At 33.8% G+C, this 26637-nt stretch overlaps 1 protein-coding gene across 1 annotated transcript; it reads left to right on the top strand.

Moving 5' to 3' along the window:
* Window positions 1–1213: 1213 nt before the first annotated feature.
* LOC110448387 (mucin-2-like) lies at window positions 1214–25668 on the top strand. The gene is made up of 13 exons (XM_021494604.1): window positions 1214–1239; window positions 2606–2740; window positions 5876–11028; window positions 13613–13852; window positions 14197–14282; window positions 19858–20052; window positions 20313–20384; window positions 20514–20637; window positions 20858–20962; window positions 21652–21709; window positions 22444–22540; window positions 23443–23486; window positions 25641–25668. The coding sequence occupies exons 1-13, from the start codon at window positions 1214–1216 to the stop codon at window positions 25666–25668; spliced, it is 6363 nt and encodes a 2120-aa protein (XP_021350279.1).
* Window positions 25669–26637: the final 969 nt, after the last annotated feature.

Genomic DNA, 26637 nt, shown 5'->3' with positions numbered 1-26637 from the left:
CCGTATATAATTTGTTTAATAACTCTAAAGCGCTTTACAACATATGAATAATAGCATTAGTGAGAATATAATCACCTTTATACATTAAGCAAGCAGATAATCATCGCAATGTGTACATAAATGAATAAATAAAGGGTGGTATTTACATGACGTCTGCGCAATGAACCTAAAATGCAGACGTGAAGAGGAACTTGACCAATGTAATCATGTCCAGGATTAAGCCCACTAGTTGGAGACAAACAATGTTTATCAACTCCTAGCAGGTATTCAGTGAGTCGGGAGTGAGGAAACATAAAGTGGTTGTGGGAAAAATTAAATTCAACAAAAGTATATATATATTGTCAAAAAGTTATTATGTCGAACATATTGGACGAATGTTTCTTCGATACAACCTGATTGGGGTAAATAAAGAGAAATATTCAAGAATACATATTTCCTTTACTAATGGAATCGTTTTTCCTGATCTGTTCCACATTTTACCTAAAGTTTCACAACATTTAGCTTTAACATCAAATTTTAATCATTTTAAACACACATTTGTTTAAGAGTAATATCTTATAAAGAACTTTATATAAAGTAACACTTATTGAACGTTACTTTGTCGATGTGTTTTTAAACAGTAGGCAACCTAGAAACTGGTCTGCAATTATGCATGGAATGATTGTCCCTTTTTATAAAAAACGGTGATGTTACCTTCTTACCATGTGTGATTTATTATCATACAATATGAAATTTAACTACATCATTAATCTGCTTTTGACAGGATAGTATTCTTACTTTCAATTCCAGATAAAGGGTATAATGCTCATAACTACAGACAAAAAAAAGAAAGACTCTGGCCTCTTCATAATAGTTCATAATAGGAAATATGATAAAACGAAGGATGTCATTTGATGTGTTTAATGGCGGTTTTGACAACAATGTTTTGTCTAAAAAAACTTAAACCAGTAGTGAATAACAAGATCTGATGAAATTTTTTAATTAAGACACATGCTTTAGTCCACTTTATTAAATAACCATTGCAATTCATTTTAATGTGTTCTTTTGTGGTGGGTTGTTTATACAAAAAAATAACACTTTATCGAGGGCCAAATACAATATTTAAAGCTGTTTTATATTTTTGTCAAATTAATGTAATATTTTGTCATGACTTTATACAAAATGTCATTTAAACATTTATTTTTTGGTTCTTGAAAAGAATATTTCCGGAGAGATGTCTAAGGGAATATGTAAACAAAGGTAAACCTAATTAAGAATTCCCAAATTCCTCTTCCATTGTGGGCATAAATGTTACTGGCTGGATTTCTAAGAGTCCGCCCATGCTGATAACGCATAACTGTTAGTAGTTGTGATATAATTATGTAACATTTATTAAATAATGTACTGTGTTACATTGTTACTGTAATATAACCTTTCAGCCCTGTGATTGGTTGTAAGTTACAATTGTTTCAATTATGACGTCACGCCTTTGACAAGTACATGACGTTACAGACTTACGCACTGAAGTCAAAATGGCAGCTTTTTACATTTCAGGGTTACATGAAAACTGTTGACAATTGTTTTATGTGCCACAAATATTGATTATCTGAAACAAGGATTTCACATAAGTTTTAATTTCATATGAATTTAATGAAACTCGTCACGAGTTGTGCATTTTAGCTCGCCAGAGGCTCCCAGAGGCTCGCTAGATTAAAAATAAATCCTAGACTCTTTTTTATAAATCTCATATGAAATGGAAACTCATGTAAGATCCTATTTATGTGTAGGCGAGAGAGGGTATTCCCCTGTTTATCCAACACTTTCTTACTGACAGAATGCGGACAAATTACGCAACATGATTTCAAACGAAACATATCAACCTTTCAATGCAAAAAAACACCAAAGTTAAGTATAATTAGTGCTCTTCTAAATATGTAGCAAGTTATAGATTAAAACAAATTGTGTATTAATGCACGGTGCTGAACAAAGTACACATTTCACCGCAACATTTATAGTTATGTTATCCATTTTGATATCTTCAAAATCAAAAGTAATAAAGATAAAAAAGAGGAAGAAAATCCACGTCCTAAGTGTGGTAGTTAAACAATTGATAATCAATATTAAGTTTGATTACTTAGTAGGGGTCTGGGTTTTTTACGACACACCGTCTGGTTATTTGCACTTACGCTTTGAAGCTTTATAACAAAACGTGAGGAGTTCAAAACATTTTGTTGTAAACATTTGACCCGAGTTATAACACTGACTAGCATAGCTCTCGGTTCGGATTTTTATAACTTGTATTGTAAATTACAGATGAAATGCTGACACTTTTATGGAGACGCAATTTTGTGTTTGCATTTCACAAGTAGATGTCAACTACAAATAATTTGATATACCGAGGCGTTTTTTAAACGTTCGATGTGAATGTACCCCAGTATGTTGCCCGTTTCATATCAAATTCCTTCTTTTCTAGTTTCCTCAAATCAATGATAGATGTTAGAAAATGAACATTTTTTTTTGTCATGATTGATTTTATTTTTTAAGCCTTTTTTGACATTTGCAATACATTAATATGACATATACATGTACTTTCTCACACAAACAATCATAACTACTCATGTTTCAGCAAAACATCGTCATTATCATCATCATCAAAACAACATATACAAATGTCATCATCATCATCATCATCATCATCATCATCATCATCATCATCATCATCATCATCATCATCATCATCATCATCATCATCATCATCATCGTCATTAACACCACAAAATAATGATATCATTATTATCACTAAATAACATGATAATGCATGACATCATCATCATCATCATCATCATCATCATCATCATCATCATCATCATCATCATCATCATCATAATTACCACAATAGAATGACCTCATTGTCATCATCGTCATACGATGTTTCATAATAATAATTAATAATTATTCGTCATCATCATGTCATAATGGCAGTCATCATCATATTTACACTCAGTCGAGAGAGAGATTTTTGACTTCTAGTAAGCTGAGAGATAGATACATGAAGCTTTGACGTTTAAGGAATTCCTTCTTGTATAAGATGTCATAAGACATTATATTTGATATTATCTTTTTATCAAACTGCTAAGATTCAGGTCAAAATTCCTACTCTATCTTTTAAGGACATCATAATATAGTTAAGCTCCAAAAAAGGACAATAATTTCCATTTTCTCCATTCCTTGTTAAAATCTTCTAGAAAACAAGCTCCCTTACTTGTTGCTATACATTTTTTAATATGATAATGAACTTTAATTGAGTTAACCAGTGCACTTAAATTGAGAGAGTTATGTTAACTTCTAGTTTTGTAAATGCAGTGTTTTATAATAACGTTAATTTCATTATCAATGTTACTATACTCATTTTTATGCGACATTGTCTCAAAAATAAATGATTCTTTGTTGACTGTGAATGGAATTAAAAGTGAATCTAAAAGTATTTCCAGACTGTGTAGTAAATTTTGAACTTCTTGACATTCCCACAATATATGTGGTACTTGTTTCTCTCTCGGAGTTGCAGAGTGTGCACAAAGGGCTTGTAACTAGGTTTGCCTTAAATAAATATGAATTTGTTGTAAAAATATTATGAAGAATTATAAATTGAAACCACTGAAGTTTTGAATTATTTGTTATGTTGAAAGGTAAAGAAAATATATTCTCCCAAGCAGATTCATCAAAATCAAAATGTTCTGTCCATTTTTTCCTACCTGTTGGAATTTTTTATTCCTTTAGTGTTTTTGATTTATAATTCTATGTTTAGCGGAATAAAAGGGAGAAGAAGTTCTGTATCCTGAAACCTGTGTATTTCAATATTCGTTCTCATAGTATTAAAAATACATTGAATTTAAGAAAATCTATGATAAGAAAAGAAAGTGAGAGAGCTAACATCTTTAAACATGTCATTTACTACTCTTAAAGAATAGAATGTCCACCAATGACCAGTTGTGGGTTGTACCATAGCGGGGTTTTCAGGAGTGAAAGTTGTTTTCTATGATTCACCTTCATAACATTAGAATTGATCAATCTTTTCCAAGCTTTAATCACATCAGACCAAAAACTATTTCTAAAACTTTTTTGACATTTATATATGTAATCACTTCCACAGTTCATAATAAGATTAGTGTTGAAAGGAACTCATGAAAATAACTTGCCACTTGCCAGAACTTTGAAAAGATCTTCTGAGCCATTCTAATGTTAGAGCATCTATAAAATCTTGAGTGTGAATCATTTTTACACCCCTCCTCAAAATATTCTTTAGTAATAATACTAACATTTTTGGTTTTTCCTTCTGAATATTTTTAATATAGATAAGATAAGATGAGTGTGTCAAATAAAAATCATTTTGCAGAACTATTTTTCTTTCCGTTTTCGAATTTTACAGTTAAAACTTGCTGACGTTTTAATTGATGTTTCAAGAACTGCTAAACGGATATTTATGAAAATACATTGTAGACATAAGCCTAACTTATACAATCTTATTTGCATAATATGCCTGATTCAATGTTAAAAGCAATGATTATAAAATTTTACACAAATTTATTTATTTCAAGGAAACTAAAATTGAATTCACAAGCTGAATGATGCGCTGTAAGTCAATAATGGCAAACTGTATCTGTTACCATATCCTATAGATGAAATCACTGTATGTATGTGACATTCTTTTCTCTTTATAGCGTTCACTTTTTAGCTACAGCCGATAAATTATACTTAAAGTAGTATTTCATTTAAATTCATATCAGGTAAAATTTCGAGCTACCAGGCTACACTCAACCTCGAGGACATAGACCATCGGCAGTGCTAACAACCTTTTTAATTAAAATGATCAATAAATGTATGAAGAATCCAACAATTTATATTTTTGTTTGAACGAAATGACATTATAACCGTACCACATGGCCATTGCGTCTATTAAGGACACACAAGTGCTGCCATAGGTACAAAAAATCTAAAAAATCAAAATACACATAAAAAGTGTTTTGAATATGTAAAATACAAGGAAAAGAGAGAGGTTGATACTTTTACCATGTACAATTTTGCAAAATTACAAGTTTTGACTTCAGCAGAAAAGTTACACTTGAACCAGTATTTTATTTATAAGATTCACACTTTGAGCTTGTTACCCTGTATCAGCCGTCACGATCACTGCGGTCGGAGACAGAATCATTGCTGTGTGTCCCAAAATCTCGTACTGTGACCTATGGAAAGTAGCGCTTTGGGAGGCTTTTGACCAGGTTGTGGAATAGCTTATCATCTGCCATTAGAAAGTCAAATACCATGGCAAAATTCCAGAAAGACATCACAACTCACCTCTTCACGTCTCCATTTTAGGCTCTTTGCACATACGTTATGTACATACCACTCTTTATTTATTCATTTATGTGCACATTGAGATGATTATCTTTTTGCTTAATGTACAATTGTGACTGTAAGCCTTTTCTGTTTAACAATTATAACTAATACCGTTATCAATATATTGTAAAGAGCATAAGAGTAATTTTACAAATTATTTAGGGTGCTAAATAAATGTTGTATTTTATTATTACATTTAAATGGATTAACAGGTTAGTGAGATTTTACTTAAAAACATACATGCAAAATAGGATTTGAATATTCTCTTGAAGAAGAATTTTGATTTATAGTATTGTTTCGAAAAGGAAATGAACAGTTATTTTATTCTAAAATTTAGAGTAATGGCGAGACTATCCAATTATTTCGGATTTTTCCAAAGGTGATTTTTTCGCTTCGTAGGCTTAAATAATGATATGTCAAAATTAAACTTTTATGATTATGTAATATTTTTAGATATTCTGTAACTCAACATTAAAGTAAATTCAATGCAATCTTTTTGTAGATTTTGGATAGGTGTCGGCAAAATGAGGTCCAGGAAGCACAGATTTGTTTGTCTGACAATGTTCCTATCAGTGTTAGCATTGATGGAAACAAATGCTTCTACAACCACTGATTCTAAAACTGAATCTACTACTACTGATTCAACAACTGATTCAGTGACAACTGATTCAACAACTGATTCTACCACAACTGATTCTATAACCACTGATTCTACACCAACTGATTCTACACCAACTGATTCTACCACACCTGATTCTATACCAACTGATTCTACCACCACTGATAGTACAACAACTGGTTCTACACCAACTGATTCTACACCAACTGATTCTACAACACCTGATTCTACACCAACTGATTCTACAAACACTGATTCTACACCAACTGATTCTACAAACACTGATTCTACAAACACTGATTCTACAACCACTGATTCTACAACCACTGATTCTACACCAACTGTTTCTACAACCACTGATTCTACAAACACTGATTCTACACCAACTGATTCTACAACCATTGATTCTACAACCACTGATTCTACACCAACTGATTCTACCACATCTGATTCTATACCAACTGATTCTACAACCACTGATTATACACCAACTGGTTCTTCACCAACTGTTTCTACAATCACTGATTCTACAACTACTGATGCTACAACCACTGATTCTACAACTACTGATTCTAAACCAACTGATTCTACAACCACTGATTCTGCACCAACTGATTCTACACCAACTGATTCTACCAAACCTGATTCTACCACACCTGATTCTACAACCACTGATTCTATACCAACTGATTCTACACCAACATATTCTACACCAACTGATTCTACACCAACAGATTCTACAACCATTGATTCTACCACAACTGATTCTACACCAACTGATTCTACAACCACTGATTCTACAAACACCGATTCTACACCAACTGATTCTACACCAACTGATTCTACCAAACCTGATTCTACCACACCTGATTCTACAACCACTGATTCTATACCAACTGATTCTACACCAACATATTCTACACCAACTGATTCTACACCAACATATTCTACAACCACTGATTCTACCAAACCTGATTCTACACCAACTGATTCTACACCAACTGATTCTACACCAACTGATTCTACAACAACTGATTCTACAAACACTGATTCTGCACCAACTGATTCTACACCAACTGATTCTACCACACCTGATTCTACACCAACTGATTCTACAACCACTGACTTTGATTCTACACCAACTGATTCTACAACCACTGATTCTACCACACCTGATTCTACCACACCTGATTCTGCACCAACTGATTCTACAACCACTGATTCTACACCAATTAATTCTACACCAACTGATTCTACACCAATTGATTCTACAACCACTGATTCTACCAAAGCTGATTCTAAACCAACTGATTCTACAATCATTGATTCTACAAACACTGATTCTACACCAACTGATTCTGTACCAACTGATTCTACAACCACTGATTCTGCACCGACTGATTCTACCACACCTGATTCTACCACACCTGATTCTACAACCACTGATTCTACCACACCTGATTCTACATCAACTGATTCTACAACCACTGATTCTATAGCAACTGATTCTACACCAACTGATTCTACATCAACTGATTCTACACCAACTTATTCTACAACCATTGATTCTACCACAACTGATTCTACACCTACTGATTCTACAACCACTGATTCTACAAACACCGATTCTAAACCAAATGATTCTACCACACCTGATTCTACACCAACTGATTCTACACCAACTGATTCTAAAACAACTGATTCTTCAAACACTGATTCTACACCAACTGATTCTACAACAACTGATTCTACACCATCTGATTCTACAACAACTGATTCTACAAACACTGATTCTACACCAACTGATTCTACCACACCTGATTCCACCACACCTGATTCTACACCAACTGATTCTACACCAACTGATTCTACACCAACTGATTTTACACCAACTGATTCTACCACACTTGATTTTGTACCAACTGATTCTACAACCAAGGATTCTATACCAACTGATTCTACACCAACATATTCTACACCAACTGATTCTACACCAACAGATTCTACATTAACTGATTTTACAACCACTGATTCTACCACAGCTGATTCTACACTAACTTATTCTACACCAACTGATTTTACACCAACTGATTCTACCACACCTGATTTTGCACCAACTGATTCTACAACCACTTATTCTACACCAACTGATTCTAAAACCACTGATTCTACAACCACTGATTCTACAACCACTGATTCTACACAAACTGATTCTACCACACCTGATTCTACACCAACTGATTCTAACACACTTGATTTTGAACCAACTGATTCTACAACCACTGATTCTAAACCAACTAATTCTACACCAACTGTTTCTACAACAACTGATTCTACACCAACAGATTCTACACCAACTGATTCTACAACCACTGATTCTACAAACTCTGATTCTACAACCACTGATTCTGCACCAACTGATTCTACACCAACTGATTCTACAACAACTGATTCTACAACCACTGAATCCACACCTACTGATTCTACACCAACTGATTCCAAAACGACTGATTCTACAACTACTGATTCTACACCAACTGGTTCTACAACCACTGATTCTACAACTACTGATTCTACTACACCTGATTCTACAACCACTGATTCTGCACCAACTGATTCTACAACAACTGATTCTACCACACCTGATTCTACACAAACTGATTCTACCACACTTGATTCTGCAACCACTGATTCTACACCAACTGATTCTACACCAACTGATTCTACAACCACTGATTCTATAACCACTGATTCTACAACCACTGATTCTACAACCACTGATTCTTCACAAACTAATTCTACCACACCTGATTCTACACCAACTGATTCTACCACACCTGATTTTGAACCAACTGATTCTACAACCACTGATTCTACACCAACTGATTCTACATCAACTGATTCTACAACCACTGATTCTACAACCACTGATTCTACAAACACTGATTCTGCACCAACTGATTCTACACCAACTGATTCTAACACACTTGATTTTGAACCAACTGATTCTACAACCACTGATTCTACAACCACTGAATCTAAACCAACTGATTCTACAACCACTGATTCTACACAAACTGATTCTACCACACCTGATTCTACAACCACTGATTCTGCACCAACTGATTCTACACCAACTGATTGTACAACAACTGATTCTACAACCACTGAATCTAAACCAACTGATTCTACAACCACTGATTCTACCACACCTGATTCTACACCAACTGATTCTACAACAACTGATTCTACACCATCTGATTCTACAACAACTGATTCTACACCATCTGATTCTACAACAACTGATTCTACAACCACTGAATCCACACCTACTGATTCTACACCAACTGATTCCACAACGACTGATTCTACAATTACTGATTCTACACCAACTGGTTCTACAACCACTGATTCTACAACTACTGATTCTACCACACCTGATTCTACACCAACTGATTCTACAACCACTGATTCTACACCAACTGATTCTACACCAACTAATTCTACCACACCTGATTCTACAACCACTGATTCTGCACCAACTGATTCTACAACAACTGATTCTACCACACCTGATTCTGCAACCACTGATTCTACACCAACTGATTCTACACCAACTGATTCTACACCAACTGATTCTACAGCAACTGATTCTACACAAACTGATTCTACAACCACTGATTCTACAAACACTGATTCTACAACTACTGATTCTACAACCAATGATTCTACCACAACTGATTCTAGAACCACTGATGCTTCCACATCTGATTCTACATCAACTGATGCTACCACATCTGTCTCTAAACCAACTGATTCTACAATCACTGATTCTACACCAACTGATTCTACACCAACTAATTCTACCACACCTGATTTTACACCACCTGATTCTACACCAACTGATTCTACACCATCTGATTCTACACCAACTGTTTCTACACCAACTGATTATACAAGCACTGATTCTACCACAACTGATTCTACACCAACTGATTCTACAACCACTGATTCTACAACCACTGATTCTACACCAACTCATTATACACCAACTGTTTCTACAACTGATTCTACACCAACTGATTCTGCACCAACTGATTCTACAACCACTGTTTCTACAACCACTGATTCTACACCAACGGATTCTACAACAACTGATTCTGCAACCACTGAATCCACACTTACTGATTCTACACCAACTGATACCACAACAACTGATTCTACACCAACTGGTTCTACAACCACTGATTCTACAACCACTGATTCTACAACTATTTATTCTACCACACCTGATTCTGCACCAACTGATTCTACACCAACTGATTCTACAACCACTGATTCTACACCAACGGGTGCTATAACTACTGATTCTACCACACCTGATTCTACACCAACTGGTTCTACACCAACTGATTCTACAACCACTGATTCTACCCCAACGGATTTTACAACTACTGATTTTACACCAACCGATTCTACAACCACTGGTTCTACAACAACTGATTCTACAACCACTGATTCTACAACACCTGATTCTACACCAACTGATTCTACCACACCTGATTCTACAACCACTGATTCTGCACCAACTGATTCTACACCAACTGATTCTACACCAACTGATTCTACATCAACTGATTCTACCCCAACTGATTCTACACCAACTGATTCTACAACCACTGATTCTACAACAACCGATTCTACAACCACTGGTTCTACAACCACTGTTTCTTCAACTACTGGTTCTACACCAACTGATTCTACAAACACTGATTCTACAACCACTGATTCTACACCAACTGATTCTACACCAACTAATTCTACCACACCTGATTCTACAACCACTGATTCTGCACCAACTGATTCTACACTAACTGATTCTACCACACCTGATACACCAACTGATACTACCACACATGATTCTACCACACCTGATTCTACACCAACTGATTCTACAACCACTGATTCTACAACAACTGATTTCACCACAACTGATTCTACAACCACTGATTTAACCACAACCACTGAATATCCAGGTATTACTTTATCTAATGAATCGTTTTGTTTACGATCTGGTTTGTTTGTTCAGTCATTAAAAACAAAATTGCACGTTTGTCTTACATGACTTATTGTTGAATTTATATACAGCAAAATCCCTTTTAAGTATCTATACTTATAGAAGTATTTTATAAGCTAATAGTTAACAATTGTATAGTTATTTTGACATTGAAAGGTATAAATACAATTTTGCTTGACATCAAGAGAAATTATTTGATACCGAGAGGACGAAGATAAGTTGCACATGCGTAAAGTTTCAGTAATTCAGTTAATACCATTAAAAAGCAATTTGGATTCACACCTTTGGGCCCCACGTATCAGCAATTTGACCTTGACAAAGTAGCTGTATAGTGCAGTGTGAAAAGTATGTTTGGCACGCAATATGTAGTACCACATTTAAGGCGTTACACTGGCGTGTCACTAGTGGGTGTCCCACGATTATGCGTAGTATGGTTTAAGCTATTGACATAAAGCCACGCCATAAATCTGGTCACAACAAGGGTTTTATGATGATAGTGAGTTATTTTAAGTGAGCACGAGCCCTTAAAAACGTAGTTGCTTGGTTATTTGGCTTATATATGGGCCCTATTTTAGTACAATACATTTTCTCGATTACCTCTTTTATTGATTATTATTGAAGGTTGCCCATAAACTCTAAAACTCTAAAAGTTTATCGCTTCGGTCACCTTTATCTGCAATAAGTGTTGACTAGTGCAAGCGAGGTTGGTGTTTTGTACGTTTATATTATTTCTGAATATGAAGATAATTTAGATCTTCTATAAGCGACCTCACTATGATGACTTTATTCAATAATTGGTTTAATTATTAATCTTGTTACTTAAATACTCATTTGTTATTCAATAATTCGTTCGTTCGCTTGTTTTTTTTATATATAAATTTACATATGATTAATATGAGTAATTTTGTTTTATAGAAATTGTCAAAAATATTTTACAATATTCTGTTATTTGAAATAATATAACACTATTTTATAAAACGTATATTATGATGATATTTCGATATGTCATTCATTCATTCATTCATTCATTCTTAAGATTAAATATGTGATATATCGATGTGTAATTCATTCATTCATGCGTTAATTAATTAATTGATTTATTTATTCGTTCATTCTGTTCAATTACTTTTTTTCAAAAATTATTATAATCTAATAAAAGGCATTGATAAAATCCCCCATTTCCCCCATGGCCGAATTACAAAACGTCTATTATAAAACGTCAGTATAGCAGTTCACAGCTCTACAACAGGGTATGCAATTCCTTTCATATTATGTAATACTATTTCCCTGTGTTTATCTTGAAGAATAATACTTATTGTAATTAGTTTTATGTATATTCTGTTATCCTACCACCTCGATGATGAAACGACTCATTTAACTTGCGTGTATATACTTTTGTTGTGTCTAGTAAGTCATAGGCGTACATCGTTGATACGAAATCCTCGCCGTATAACAAATACATAGAATCAAGAGCGCACGTTATGGTTAAATGAAAACGAGACATAGCATGCCAAAATTTGCACACAGAAAATAACAAATTTAATTGAATTTATTGGTTTTCTCAGGTAATGTTGCCTTATTAGGGCTGAGATAGAAATGGAAGCACGTTCCATTTTGACTTTGTAGAATGGATAAAACAGGTTGTACATTTTGGTGAAATATTTCTAATTTTCGTTATATATTTAAGCATAATACACACATAATGTACATTATATCTTAAACAATTTCTGCCAATGGAACCATGTATTTTCTTCATTGTATTCCATGAGCATGATGATGTTTATACGTTTTGCATGCTCTTTATTTCAAATGTTTATCTAAAACTGCCATGTATAGGTTACATATGAAACGGACATACGATGATAGTTTACAAGTTATTTCCTAAACGTCTAAATATGAAGTATTGCATTAACGATTGACCTCAGAACAATCATTGGGGATTGGGGTATATTGTAACAAAGGTGAGTAATTTTATGGGCGGATTGGTCGAGTGGTTAACACTACCGCTTTCCACGCAGGCGGCCAGGGTTCGAACCCCGAAGTCGCCGTACGCATATTCAGAGAAAGTGTTTTTCTCCTGCACACACAACTCCAACAGCCCGGATGTAGTATAAATTGGTCTTGGTGGGATGTTGCTGTATCTGTGCTATAGCATTCAAGTGAGGTGGTACTATAAATGATGCCGTTGGAAGCACGGTCCCACTACAAACACATTACGTCTCCAGCACACACGCAGGCATACACACATAGGGAGATATTAGCCAGGTGGCATAGGACTGGTAGTTAGCGCATGATAAAGCAGCTCCTGCGAATTCCTCAAATATGATTGATAAATGTATATGCTAATTGTATAAATTGTGTATCTATGTACTGTAAAGCGCTTTAGAGTGGCTTATTCTAGTTGGATAGGGCGCTATATCAAGTGTTTTATATTATTATTTATTATCATTTGTTGAATAATTAATTCGCGACAAGTTTTATGAAATAATATGTGTCGCAATGAAATGTCCTCATGTTAGTTTTCATATTTATTTTTTATACAGGGTGTGCTATATACAACTCCTCCAACATGGCTCAGTCTCCTTCAGAATTAAAAGAAAACGAAATTGCCAGTTTCAGTTGCGAATTTTATACAAATAGCAAATGTCAAAACGAAACCATAACATGGAAACTTAAAAGAAGGACCTTAGAAAATGATTCCTCAAACGAGATCATGCATTCGGAACAAAACGGTTATCTCACGTCAAATCTAACAATACAAAGTCTACAAAAATCAGAAACAGGTAAGAAACGTAACACGAGAGGAAAAACAGGAAACATATGATTTTTTAAATTTTAGATACATGTTTGAAAAAAGAATCTACATTTTCTTTGGGAAAACGTACGCAATCCATTAGTTGAATGCCGGAATGATATCTTGTGTTTATTGATAAATAGTTATTACAATGGACGTAGCATGTCATTAAGTAGTAAATGTTTATTTGGCTTATTTGAATAATAATCGCAACAAATAATATAGAATGATTATGGTTTTTACTCGTTACAAGGTCACCTCTATATCAATGCATACTTTTGTTAGCGCATTTACTTTGTAATCACGTTGGTTGAAGATTATTTATATTTTCAGGAAATTTGACATGCGAAATCAATGGCAAATTAGCATGGACGCTCCTCAACATCACAGTAGAACTACCAGTGATAACTATATCACCAGTAAAAGCTGCATTTCCAATTAATGGGAGCGTTAACATAACCTGTAATATAACAAATTACGAAAAAATAAACCAAAGTGGAATGTCATTTTCTTGGTGTCATGGTAACAACATTTTGACAGGTAAGTGTGTACTGAATATTCAATCTGATAATAGATTTTATGAACCAGACAGGGTGATCAAGAACATATATTTCTCCAACAACCACTGTAGGTTTCCTCACTTATGACTCATTGTATAAACCTGCTAGGAGTTTTGGTTTGTTAACCAACTAGTAGGCAACACCCTGCACGTGATTTCATAGGTCAATTTTTTATTTATGACGTCACGTAACAATCCATGTTCCATTGTGACGTCATGCTACATGAGATCATTTCACCATCTGAAACACACATGATATATTTTCCAAGGGAAAAATGTAGCTTTTCAGATAAAATACGACCGGTATGGTTAGTGGTCACGTTTATCTAACTCTCGTTTATTAATTTTAAGTTGTAAAAGACACTCTACAAACCTCATGTCTAAATACAATTTGAAGATTAACTGACTCGAGTTAGGTAAACATGTTAACCAACCATCACTCGTTTTGGAACCTCTATATATCTCTGGTTTTACCACTGGCAATGTTAGCTAGAGATTGCCATTACATGAATAAAACTCGTATGGGATGGAGAGTAATCGTTTCAACTCTTTTATTTGATGTACGGATCTGCTGAAATAGAAAAATAAAATGGAAAATATAATTTGTTAATTAAATAAAAGTTAAGAAACATATGATAAAGTCATTTAACAACGTGGAACAAAACCCTGGTCATTTTGGTTGTTTCAGTGATTCATAAGGGGATTTTCTTAATAGTGAACTGTTTATACTATTGTTTTTTTTCTATTTTCATACAGCAAACGTAGACAACAGTTCTCAGAGCCTTTCGGTGTTGAGAATTCCTAAAATTGATCACGATCACAATGGGACATACAGCTGTGACGTTGGATTGAATACCTCATGTCCGAAAACCCATAGAAGTGAAATCCACGTGTTTAATGCAGGTATAATATTGATCTGTAATGTTCACGCATACAGCTGTTAAGTTATACATGTCAAACAAATATCCTATAGAACGCATTATGTCTTAATTGGGTGATACACTAATAGTTTTAACAAAAAAGATCAATAAATAAAATAAATAAATAAATGTTTATAAAATGAGGGTTTTTTTGCGTGTTATCAGAACATATTGTTTTCTACATTTTCCATGTTCCTGAAGGTAGACATATGTTTGAACCCAGGATGCCAGAACTATCTGGTATATGGGACAACACAGGTCTATTTATCCCTGTTGCAACAGTTACTGTAGTTTTGAAATTAACAGAAATGAACCAAGTGCCAATGTATGTATAATGAAAAATATAAAATACCAATTGTATGAAATATAGCAGGAGCAGCAAATGAATCAGATATAGATCTAGGAATATTCTGATCACTAGGCCTCCAAATATGATTAAAGTCAAATTCATCTGTCTGATGCACCAAAAGTACCACCAAAGGTACCTCAAACAAATGTAAACATTATAAAAATCCCCCGTCCATCCTCATTTCCTACCCTACGAGTTGCTTTCCTTATCCTATAAATCAAGCATACTTCAACTATACGGTTTTGGAACGATCCAAAAGTGTAGTAGTGGCCAACAGCTCAAAACCAGCCTTACGAGATCAACATCAAACGGTAACTCATTTCTCTATGCCCCAAATAATCTCTACGCCACATGTAAGACGATGACATCAACGGGGTAAGCGGATTCCTAAGGGGTAACGATGCCACATCCGTTGCTCGCAACGTAGTACCCGTTGAACCCAAATAAACCCGGCGTTCTTCTTTGGCACTTGCATTTAAAATTAACTTAGTTAACTTAGTTTAACTTAGTTTATTCTGAACGCAGACCTATATCTACCTCTATATTCAGATCATAGTCCATATATATTTAATCATAATGAATAACATTATTTACTTATCAAATCAACATTTACACATATATTTCATATTGTTCACATCTACGACTCTTTCGTACCGTTATTCACTCTGTGACTTGCAATCCGATACTTCCAACGCATCCAATATTTCCAACAAATCCCATATTTCCAACAAATCCCATATTTCCAACGCATCCCCTATTTCCAACAAATCCCATATTTCCAACGCATCCACTATTTCCAACAAGTTTAGAATTCTTCCAATGCACATCGGAATAAACACTGAAGTAACACAGTTCAAGAAGTCACAGGGGTTCACAAAATGGCGACGTCCATACACACTCGCAGTGTCCACGCACTCAGCAAAAATCATGACTTTTTCACTTTTACAAGACGACTCTTACACCCAACAAACGACTGATTTGAACAATAACCGTATTGAACATTGAAAAACACTTGAACAAGAGTAAATACCGTTTAAATGGATATTGCGTTTTAAGTTATGTGCTTGATTGACAAAACAAGAAATTTACAACATTTTTCTAACTTCATTTACTCTAGTCAGTGACTATTTTTGAACAATGTACTCAATAACAGGTTTTCATGACTAGTAATCAAGTAAGATGCCACAGTTTTACAAGATCTCTTATTTGTCATCAAAGATTCAAAATCATGTGATGAAGATATAAACTGGGATGCCACCCCAAGTAACTTCACAGCCATTAGACCATGTCAAGATCCTTACACAGGTAATGTATGATTTGAAACCACAAATTGTGGACAAATATCATTATGTATAATGACACATTAAATAGAAGGTAGTATTAACATTGAAAAGTACTAAGAGTATAAGAAAAGTTGCTCCAGAAACCAGAAGTATATGGTCTGCTTATCTTTTTCATCGATGACAATCGCCATGCATACCTGGGTTAAATCTACATGACTAGGAGTACCGCGGCAAATTATTTAAAGTATTAAAATTCAAGTTGTTTACGAGTGACGTACTTAAATCGCGATGATTTGCAGAATATGTAAAAATATATTGTAGCTAGTGTCCAAAGAATTCATGAAAGATATTTCCTTCAGCCAGGAAAGGCTAAGATATTACTGCTATAAAGTTTTGTTTTCCCCTGCTATCCTGGTTAGTTTTCTGCATATATGAAACACATCTGAGTTACATCTGCATGGTAAGGAGTAAGTAAACATGACTAAGCTATGCTATAAATCCCAATAATATCAGTATGATTTGGAAATATTGATGTGTTCGTATATATATTTTTCATTCCAGGAATAAGGCAGAAAATTACGCTTAGCCGAAATGTTCGTCCGTAAAAATGATTAACGATAGCAATAAGTTATATCGATTTCCCCTGTCGCAGGTAACGTCAAACGTTATTGTAATCTTCCCGGTGAATGGGACGACCCTGATATGAATAACTGTACCAGAGAAGAATTTAACAGAGTACTGAAAGATGTATGTATAACAATTTTGTATGCATATATTACGTTGAAAACCTTATTATTCTGATATTATTAAAGATATTATTAAAGTCATTTGTGAATAGAGGATTGCTTTATTGGTAAAGCTACTACACTTTCGGGGTTTGTTTCTATAATGTTTGCCAGGAGCAATAGCTTGTAGGGTGCCCGTCTCAATGCTCGTAACACACACTTATGATGAGACTGCAACGGGAGTAGGTTTCACGTCATAGTGAACACTCACTAAAAAACAACTGAAACTGATGGAGGCGATTGTGAACTTCATTTTAATTAGTCTTAATTTATCTTAATTTATTTTCTATCCAAAATTATCTGTTTTATAATTTAGGTTCTAACACTGACCAAATTTTATTCCAACTCGAAGCAATACACAGACATACACAGTACATACTTCGTTCAAATTTTCGTCGATCAGTTTTTGTTGTATGATTAAGGAACGCAAATTCTTTTTATGTTGTAATTTCTAACACAAAAATCTAAGGAATTGATAATTATTTTTTGAAATAATATCTATACTAAGGAGATAATTCTTTTATATGTTTCTTTGTTTTGACACAAACGCCTTAAATATAAATTCAAGTTTGATTGTTGACCGTAAATATAGCACGTGCATAAAAGCAAAAACATCTTTTGACTATGAGTGTTTTTTGATTTTGTACACATTCTCTGCTAACCTCTTACAATATCGATATGATGTTGTTTGTCTTTTGTTTTTTTTATCGATGAAAGTTGTGTTGGAGTATGAAAAATGTTGATATTTGTTAGATGCACATTCTGTTGAGTAATATCTGATTGGTTGAATATTTCGGCTGCAATTTCAATTATCTCAAGACTATTGTTCAAAAACAAACAACTCCAAGAGTTTGGATTGGAGACCACAGATTTATTCAAAACCCCACAACACCTAGATGGCAATAACATGTATCGTTTAGCATATCTGTTTGATTTAATATTTCGGTTGAATTTTCAATGATTACAACTCCAAAACAGTTATGGGATAGAAGACAACAAATTTATCAAAAAACAACAACACGAAAGTAAATGGCGATAACATATATTAATAACATATCTTGAACCCTGGCAAAGACTGACATATCCAGCTGTATGCCAACCAGTATGATGACCGGACAAAAGAGCAACAAGATAGGAGCGTTCTCCGGGAACCAGGCGAACACAACCCTTGTGCAAAGCACCCTATGCTCTAAGCAGTATTAACAAATATGATGGCCACATGGGGATTCCGTCCAGGCCAACATATAACTTCCTTGGATCTATCCATCTCTTGCCAGAGTTATATCCCCTTATTATTACATTACCACTGAAGTATGTAACTATGTCCCTTAGGAAAACCAAGCAGACCTACCTATGCTACATGTACCATTTTTAAATAGGGTATTTGCTTATTAAAACATGTCATGTTGCCAACTTGCCAGAATTCCTCCACGTTCATTTCAACAGCAAACACGTGACAAAGAAATGAAATTCGAAGTCATGAACACGGTATAATCATGAACGATCCATGTAAATGATTTAGCAATTCAGAATCTTAACCCAACTGTCCACAGTCAGTTGCCAATATATTGGGAATGATTTAACTTTGATTCAAATTATACGCAGGCATAATATGTCTTTGGTAATTATACTTCCATTTCTCAACATGTGATATATGTCCGAACATTATACTAACTGTCCAATTCAGAAAAGAAACACTACACATGTCCACGCTAAGCAGACCTATATATAATGTCCCTACTAGGTATTCTGGAAGCCCATGATAAAGTTGTTGCAAACTGAAATAGTGGTCGTAGACCAATAGTATGACGTCAACAACGGTGAAAAAGGAATCTAAGAGCAGTTTCTGCGCTCACTTACCAAGTGCAACGCATCTTGAAGTTGCTATTCAAAGAAATTCAAAGAATTCTGTTTAAATTGAGAGTCATCAAGACACACAACTCTTGTGACCTTAGGATATCGAACATCAAACTCCAATAAAAGCTTCAATTAATTTGATTACCGTTACTGCGGTAATCAGTAATTTTTCCCGGAAAAGTTAACAACCCTTGCCAATAATTTATTTGTAACTTTGGCTTAAATGCTGATTTCTTTTCAGCTCGATTTGTACATCTCAGAGGACGATCTCGGGTCTGTTGTTGATTACGCTGTTGACCAGATCACTGTTGTCACCTCCGGTGAATCTGGTCCAAACCTGACTTCTGGCGAACTCAAACAAACGAGTAAAATATTGAAAAGAATTTCTGAGCTTTTCACTAATAGCAATGCTGATGTAACGGAAAACACCGCAGAGGTATGCTCTAGAAAAGATATTTTATTTGATATGGTTTTAACTATACAAAACAGGGTTCTTTTAATTTGGTAAGGAATTAATTTAAATATGATCATAAACAGAAACATGTTTTTTTTAACTCATTAACCTTTCATATATGATGATATTATTAACAAGAGTTTTATTTGATGAATTTGAATATATACAATCATACTGAGCCAACGCATACGATGACAATCATCATTCTATTTATTATTATTTTTGTTTTTGATGTTTAACAGAATTTTTTCGGTGTCCTGGATCAAATTCTATCCACAAATAACAGCGGCACGTGGCAAGAAGTTGAAACTGATGTAAGTGAAATTGATTATGAAGGCAGGAAAACAGCATATCATATTATTGATTTTGAAGATTTTGTTAATTGAAAGTATATATCTAGAAACGGGGAAACAGGTATCAATTGGCCTTATCTTTTGTTGTAGGAAAGAAAAGGTCAAACCGGTGTCACTGAGCTTATGAGGACCGTTGAAAATTTCGGAGAAGTTGTAGCCAACACTTTAAACGACAATACTGCTTATTTCAGATTTGATAAAATGAAAAATATTGGTAAGTAACCTTTTATATGGTTGGTACAGACACATTTAAAAGAACATTTGTTTAGCTATTATTGGTAGATAATGCTTTAACCATTTAGATTATTTTTATAACAATTACATTAGATATAATAGACAAAGTGGTCTATCGTTGAGATTGATATGCTAACTATAGTAATAAGACATCAGCTTAGTGAGAAATTGTGTTTATTTTATATATATTTATGTTACAGTTATTGAAATTGGGAGAGCGGAGGAAAACGCAATAAATTTTACAGCTAATGGTTCCTCCAGTGAGGAAGGGCAACTACACATTGAACTAAATGATTTTAATACAAGTGAGTACATTTGTGTTATTAGTTCAAAGGTGTTCACATCGCTTTATCAAAACCCAAATGTTCAAATGCAATTTGTCGGTGTCTTTATCTTCATAATGCCATGAACCAGTAACCATACCCGGAAACATATTTGTATTGCGCACAAAACTTTTATTATCAAAAGCAGTTGTATATGATAATTTGTAGTCAATAGCGTAAATAATTTCATATTCAGTCCAACTTTTATTTATTAATTCAAATGAATAAGTAAAAACAATATTTAACATTGTAAATAGAAGAGTTGTCCAATTGTTTTGGTCGAAAGGAAAGCAGTTTAAATGTTTTGTTTTTTCTGATTATTCGGACTTCTCCTCACAGCTTTTTATTAAAGTTGATTATTTGCATTGGCAAAAGGTTATTTTTTTTATCGGGATATGAAAATTATATTTTTGCAAACTTTGTTGGAATCAACATAGTTTACGAATGTCTTTTTGTAACTCGATGGAAATTTAGTACAAATTGCTGATAGCTTAAGTAAAAAATCCCATACCAAGAATAAAATTAAACATCCCAAAACCCTTCTTTGAAAATTGCTTTTTTTCATTAGCCCAATTCGTAACTTATTCACAAAAAATATATCATTATTTTTATAAAATATGAGAACGATTAAGCAAAGAACTGTTAAACTTGTGGTGTCATTATTTTTTTAGCAAACCTAACATTCACAGCGGCAGTGTATAGAACTATAGCAGACGCTCTACCTGAGAGGTACTGTATTTCCTCATAGTTTTATGTATAAGTGAATAGTCTGTAATTGCAAATATTGCAAGTATCTCCTATAGTGTGTAAAAAATAAATAAAACAATATATATTTCTTTGTTTGCAGAGTAATGTTTATTTGTAGACTGACTGTTAATTCTACTGTAGTTGTTACTTACCATATCTGAGCGAGGCACTTAATGCTTTATATACATCTAAAATATACTCTCTCGGGCGGATAAACATAAATATGTATATATCATGAAAAGTTTCTTGTTACACAACCAATTAGTGTTTCTATGTGACGTTTCGATGACTAGTACGGTACACCTTCATCAGACGAATGACCAGTGAAGCGTATGCACACAAAGGTGTAAAATGTGTACGAGTTGTCAACAAATGGACGTCGATTCGGCTACGCTGTAAGCGAAGCATCAATTGTACATACACTTGTAAGTTTGTAAGGTTGTGTAACTTACAAACCCGAAGAAAATGTTTAGAAATACAAAATTATTTTGTATATAGATTCCTCGGTTTTAGTGGTAGAAAATATTTTAATGCTAATCATGTCTTTTAACATCCATAGTACAATAATTCCGTAAAGGTCAACTACAATATTTTGTGTACTTTTGCCAACATTGTTATGCCAGCCAACCAACATTAGTTATATTGTAACAATATAAAAAAGTCTGTTTGACTAAATGATACTCATAAGTCCTGTGCCATATTTCCTTTTTTTGCAGTGGAGGCAATGTCTCGGAGGTTCTGTCACTATCTCTTAATGGACAAAAAAACATTACGCTAACAAACCCTGTGGAATTGACGTTTAACACAAATGAGGTTAGATAAATCGCTCCATTACTATACTGAACTATATTAATTTATGATGGAAGAATTTCACTTTAAAGAAAGGAAGATGTTTGGGGACACCGCTGGGCGTGTCAACTAAAATAATAATGTTGCTTTACTGTTTTTAAAATATGCATCACATGTTTCCACTAGGGTTTATATATATTTTTGGTGTAAATATTGATCACCTCCCAATTTTTCGATTTCATTCTATTTTGGTAAGGTTTCGTGCTCCCTTCTACGGCATGTGTTCACGGTTCTATTTCTTATTTCTGCCTGTTTGTTTCTCCTAGTTCATTTGTTATTCAGTAAGCAGGCAAGATTTATGAAAGCTCTATATTTCAAATATGTTATGAAAACGAAGATTTGAAAAATAAAATTGAAAAAAGAACATCGAAAATCGATAATAACTTTACTGCTATAATAAGGAGAGGAGGTTTCAGTTTCAACGTTCCACTGAAATCCATTCTAGTACAATTTACATCAATTGCTAGTTGAAAAGTTATATGGTAAAAGTTTAAATTACTTTACCTGAATTTTTTCACACGTCTATGAATTTTGTATACATGGATTTAATTATTTAGGCCTTTATTACCATCGATAAGTCTACGTTCTTCCTTTCTTCGTTTCTTTCATGATTTTTTTACGAAGCTAATGGATAAAGTAATGAGGGCCACTTATGCGTGATCGCGGCAAAAATGCGGTTTTTGATTTTGTCTAGGTAGCAAACCGCCTTTTTGTAAATACAAAACGTGTGTCTTTGTTTTTTGCCTAAATACGAAACACGAAAAGCGGCAGAGCACTAATTAGGAAAATCAAACGATGCTTGTCCGCTTTGTCACGTTTAGCCACAATTGTAGGCTTTATTTTTCAACATAATTTCTGTATTTTAGAACGGATCTTTTGAATGTGTGTACTGGGACTTCGAAAACTCCAGGTAAGAGTTCTACTATACATCATATATTTATAAACAAAGAAAGAGTGAAGCACGTCTGACCAATGGATCGTTCGAAAGGCTTCAAATTCCATTCACGTCGCGCTAAACACCACGCCAAACGTTATCGTCGATGTCGGATTGCTTACGTTAAACCACCCTTCTTGACTTCAATCCGACTGACTTCAAACGGTTCCTCACTGTTCTTACTGAAATACATCTATAGGGAAGCCATTGGCGTTTATGAACAGGGGACTTTTCGCAAATGCATCCGTCTTACCAAACGATGCAGCGCACTGACTTCACGCTTCGTCGCGACAGGCGGTATGCCGGATCTTGGCAAATCTTTCACTGAGTTTGTTTGGGTGTGTTTCCTGACCAGTCGGTTGATTACTGTATCGTGATAGCCTTTCTGACGTTCAATAGGTTTGAAGGACATTATGTTATATATTTAAAATATGATAAGAAAGTAAATACAATAGAAAGATAATATTCGTCAAAAATATTCTACTTGTGAAAAAATATGCGAACAAGCAATGCATAAAAATTGTTTCGCATAACAGATGACCTTTTGAGATAGGTCAATTTCAAGGACGATTAGCTCGATACGTAAATCACAAGCTATATATATTATAGGTATTGACGGACGAAGTCTGCATTCTACACACGATGGGTATACATTGTTAGTATTCTGTATCATCCTTAAGTTTATAGACAATTTATGGAAAATGAATCAATAATCAGAAGAAAAAGAATAGTCAGAAAAAAGTTCAAACTATTTAAGAGTACAATTTGTCAATAAATAAATGTAATATGCACTTTGCAATTGTACCAGCTGAACATGGCAGACAACTGGCACTTTTCATATCTCTGCATTATCTAAACATGATTTAGCAAGTTTAATGTGATAAAAAGCACTAATGATTATTTCCAAAAACTAATGGCAGACCTTACCATCTGTTTTAAACCAATTACCAAGAGGGTATTTTATTTATACAACTATAGAACAAAGTACTCTAAACAATACATTTTACTCTTCACCAGCTGGTTGCCAGACGGTTGTAATTGGACTGGAAACGCTTGTACATGCTACCACCTTACAAACTTCGCTGTATTGATGATTCCTGTAGACACACCCTTTTCGGTAAGTTATTATTATCGAAATTATATTCTTTGATTGCGAAACACAATAAAAAATCACAATTCGACAATGGACACTATTTTTCATTTTTTTCCCCCAAAGAATTCTACACAGCGGGGGGAGAGTTTATAGATATTGTACCCAATTTTGCGATAAAAATGGTTCAAATTTTAATGTGAAATTCAGTAATGAACTATTTCGCATAACATTGTTTTGTTCGGTTGTAAATAATTTACAGTTGTTTTATTTCGTATTTATATTCAGAATGGCACAAAGAAAATTAAAGAACACAATACATTTACAAAATTAAAATGAATACACAAAAAATTAAAGAATTTGTATATTTCTTTTTATCTTCATAAAATGATTCGTCCATTTTATGATTAAGAATGCAGCAAAAGGATGATTGCAAATCTTCTTTCAATAGTCTTCAACTACACAGAATACATAAGTCGCAATCGTTTTATCCCAGGAAAGCTTAAATTCTAATGTGCAAATGACATTTACGAAACACATTAAAATAAATCTTTTGAGAAAATTAATAGCGAAAATAATTTTTGCTGTTTTTTTCTAATTCAAACAATTTAAAATTCCGTCAGCCTGAAGTGATAAAAAAATAGAATTGGCATTTGTATAGATATATTAACCTTACAGAAATTCCTGAAATCATAGTTGCATATGTTTATTAGCTACGGGTCACCCTACAGGCGCTTACATATATAAGTAATTAAGCGTTTTTTTAAAGAGAAATGTAAGAATGAAAAAGAGTAAGTTAGTTAATGTTATTTGTTATCCTAGTCCTTTCTTTCATGATGTTGTTAGTATAAACCAAGTAAAAATAAACGACCCTGACGCATTCCATTTACAGAATACAATCATTACACGCCTAACATTTACAGAATACAATCATTCCAACTAAAGCTTTACTCTTTCTTTCGTGTATTGTAGTATATATATTACTAGAAGGATAACCGCTTTATCTTTTAACTAATTTTATTTACTTATTTTATTTTCAGCCTGCTGATGCGTATGTTCTCCGAATAATAAGCTTCATTGGGTGTATAATGTCGACTTTATCTACACTCGTCACCATGGCTGTGTATTTCAAATTATGGAGGTAAACTTATCTGATGTTTCTTTTATAAACTGTCGATAAGCTGGTGTCAGCGCAATTATGATCCAGCGGTCTCTTCTTATTAACACTGTCGTTTATCAACGTATCAAATACATTGATTTGGACATAAGGTGTTAGCTCCAATACCGAAGCTTATCGGTCAGTGTATTTTTACACCATCACATGCATGTTTGATATGAACCAGGAGTAATTTCACAACATTGTGACGTCACAAATATGGCGACAAGATCATGTTTTTCTCCCCAAATGATCATATTTTGAATAAAATGTGCCAGCTTAGATTCATATCATTTCACATATTTTTAGAAAAAAATCTTTAACATACGCCAGCTGAAATAATTTACACAGAATATTTACCACCGTTAAATTTTACCTGGACATAAAAATATATGCATTAGTACTTTTTTAAACAATTCATTGGGTATTTATTTAAAAAAAGTCAATGATGACCCTTTTAAAACAAAACTATGCAATTATTTTCAGCAATCTAATTTACCTTTTTAATCAAATGTTGGATACAGATATGTAAAAAGTGACAGAAATCGTCTGCTTATGAATTTGTGCGCGGCCCTGACAATTGCCTATCTGCTGTTTCTTGGAGGTATAAACAGTACTCACGACGATGTAAGTGCTTATACATATAACTTCTATATCTAGAAATCTCGTTTAGTGAACTGAATATTAGAAGTTGTCTCGGTCTCATTATTGTACATGTTTTCAGAAAAGAAATAATCTTCATATCTGTATGAACGATTTACATTATATACAGTCAAATGTGTACTCAGAGACCCCCTAGGAAAGTCGAACAAACAAACTGGCTATGTAAGTGGTATCTTAATACAAGCGCTATTAACGATGCAGCTACTTCAAAAGTTGTC

Source organism: Mizuhopecten yessoensis, unplaced genomic scaffold, assembly GCF_002113885.1.
Source record: "Mizuhopecten yessoensis strain PY_sf001 unplaced genomic scaffold, ASM211388v2 scaffold4025, whole genome shotgun sequence".
NCBI classification, from domain to species: domain Eukaryota; kingdom Metazoa; phylum Mollusca; class Bivalvia; order Pectinida; family Pectinidae; genus Mizuhopecten; species Mizuhopecten yessoensis.
The sequence above is the reverse complement of the archived record's forward strand: the minus strand, read 5'-3'. Positions and strand labels throughout refer to the sequence as shown.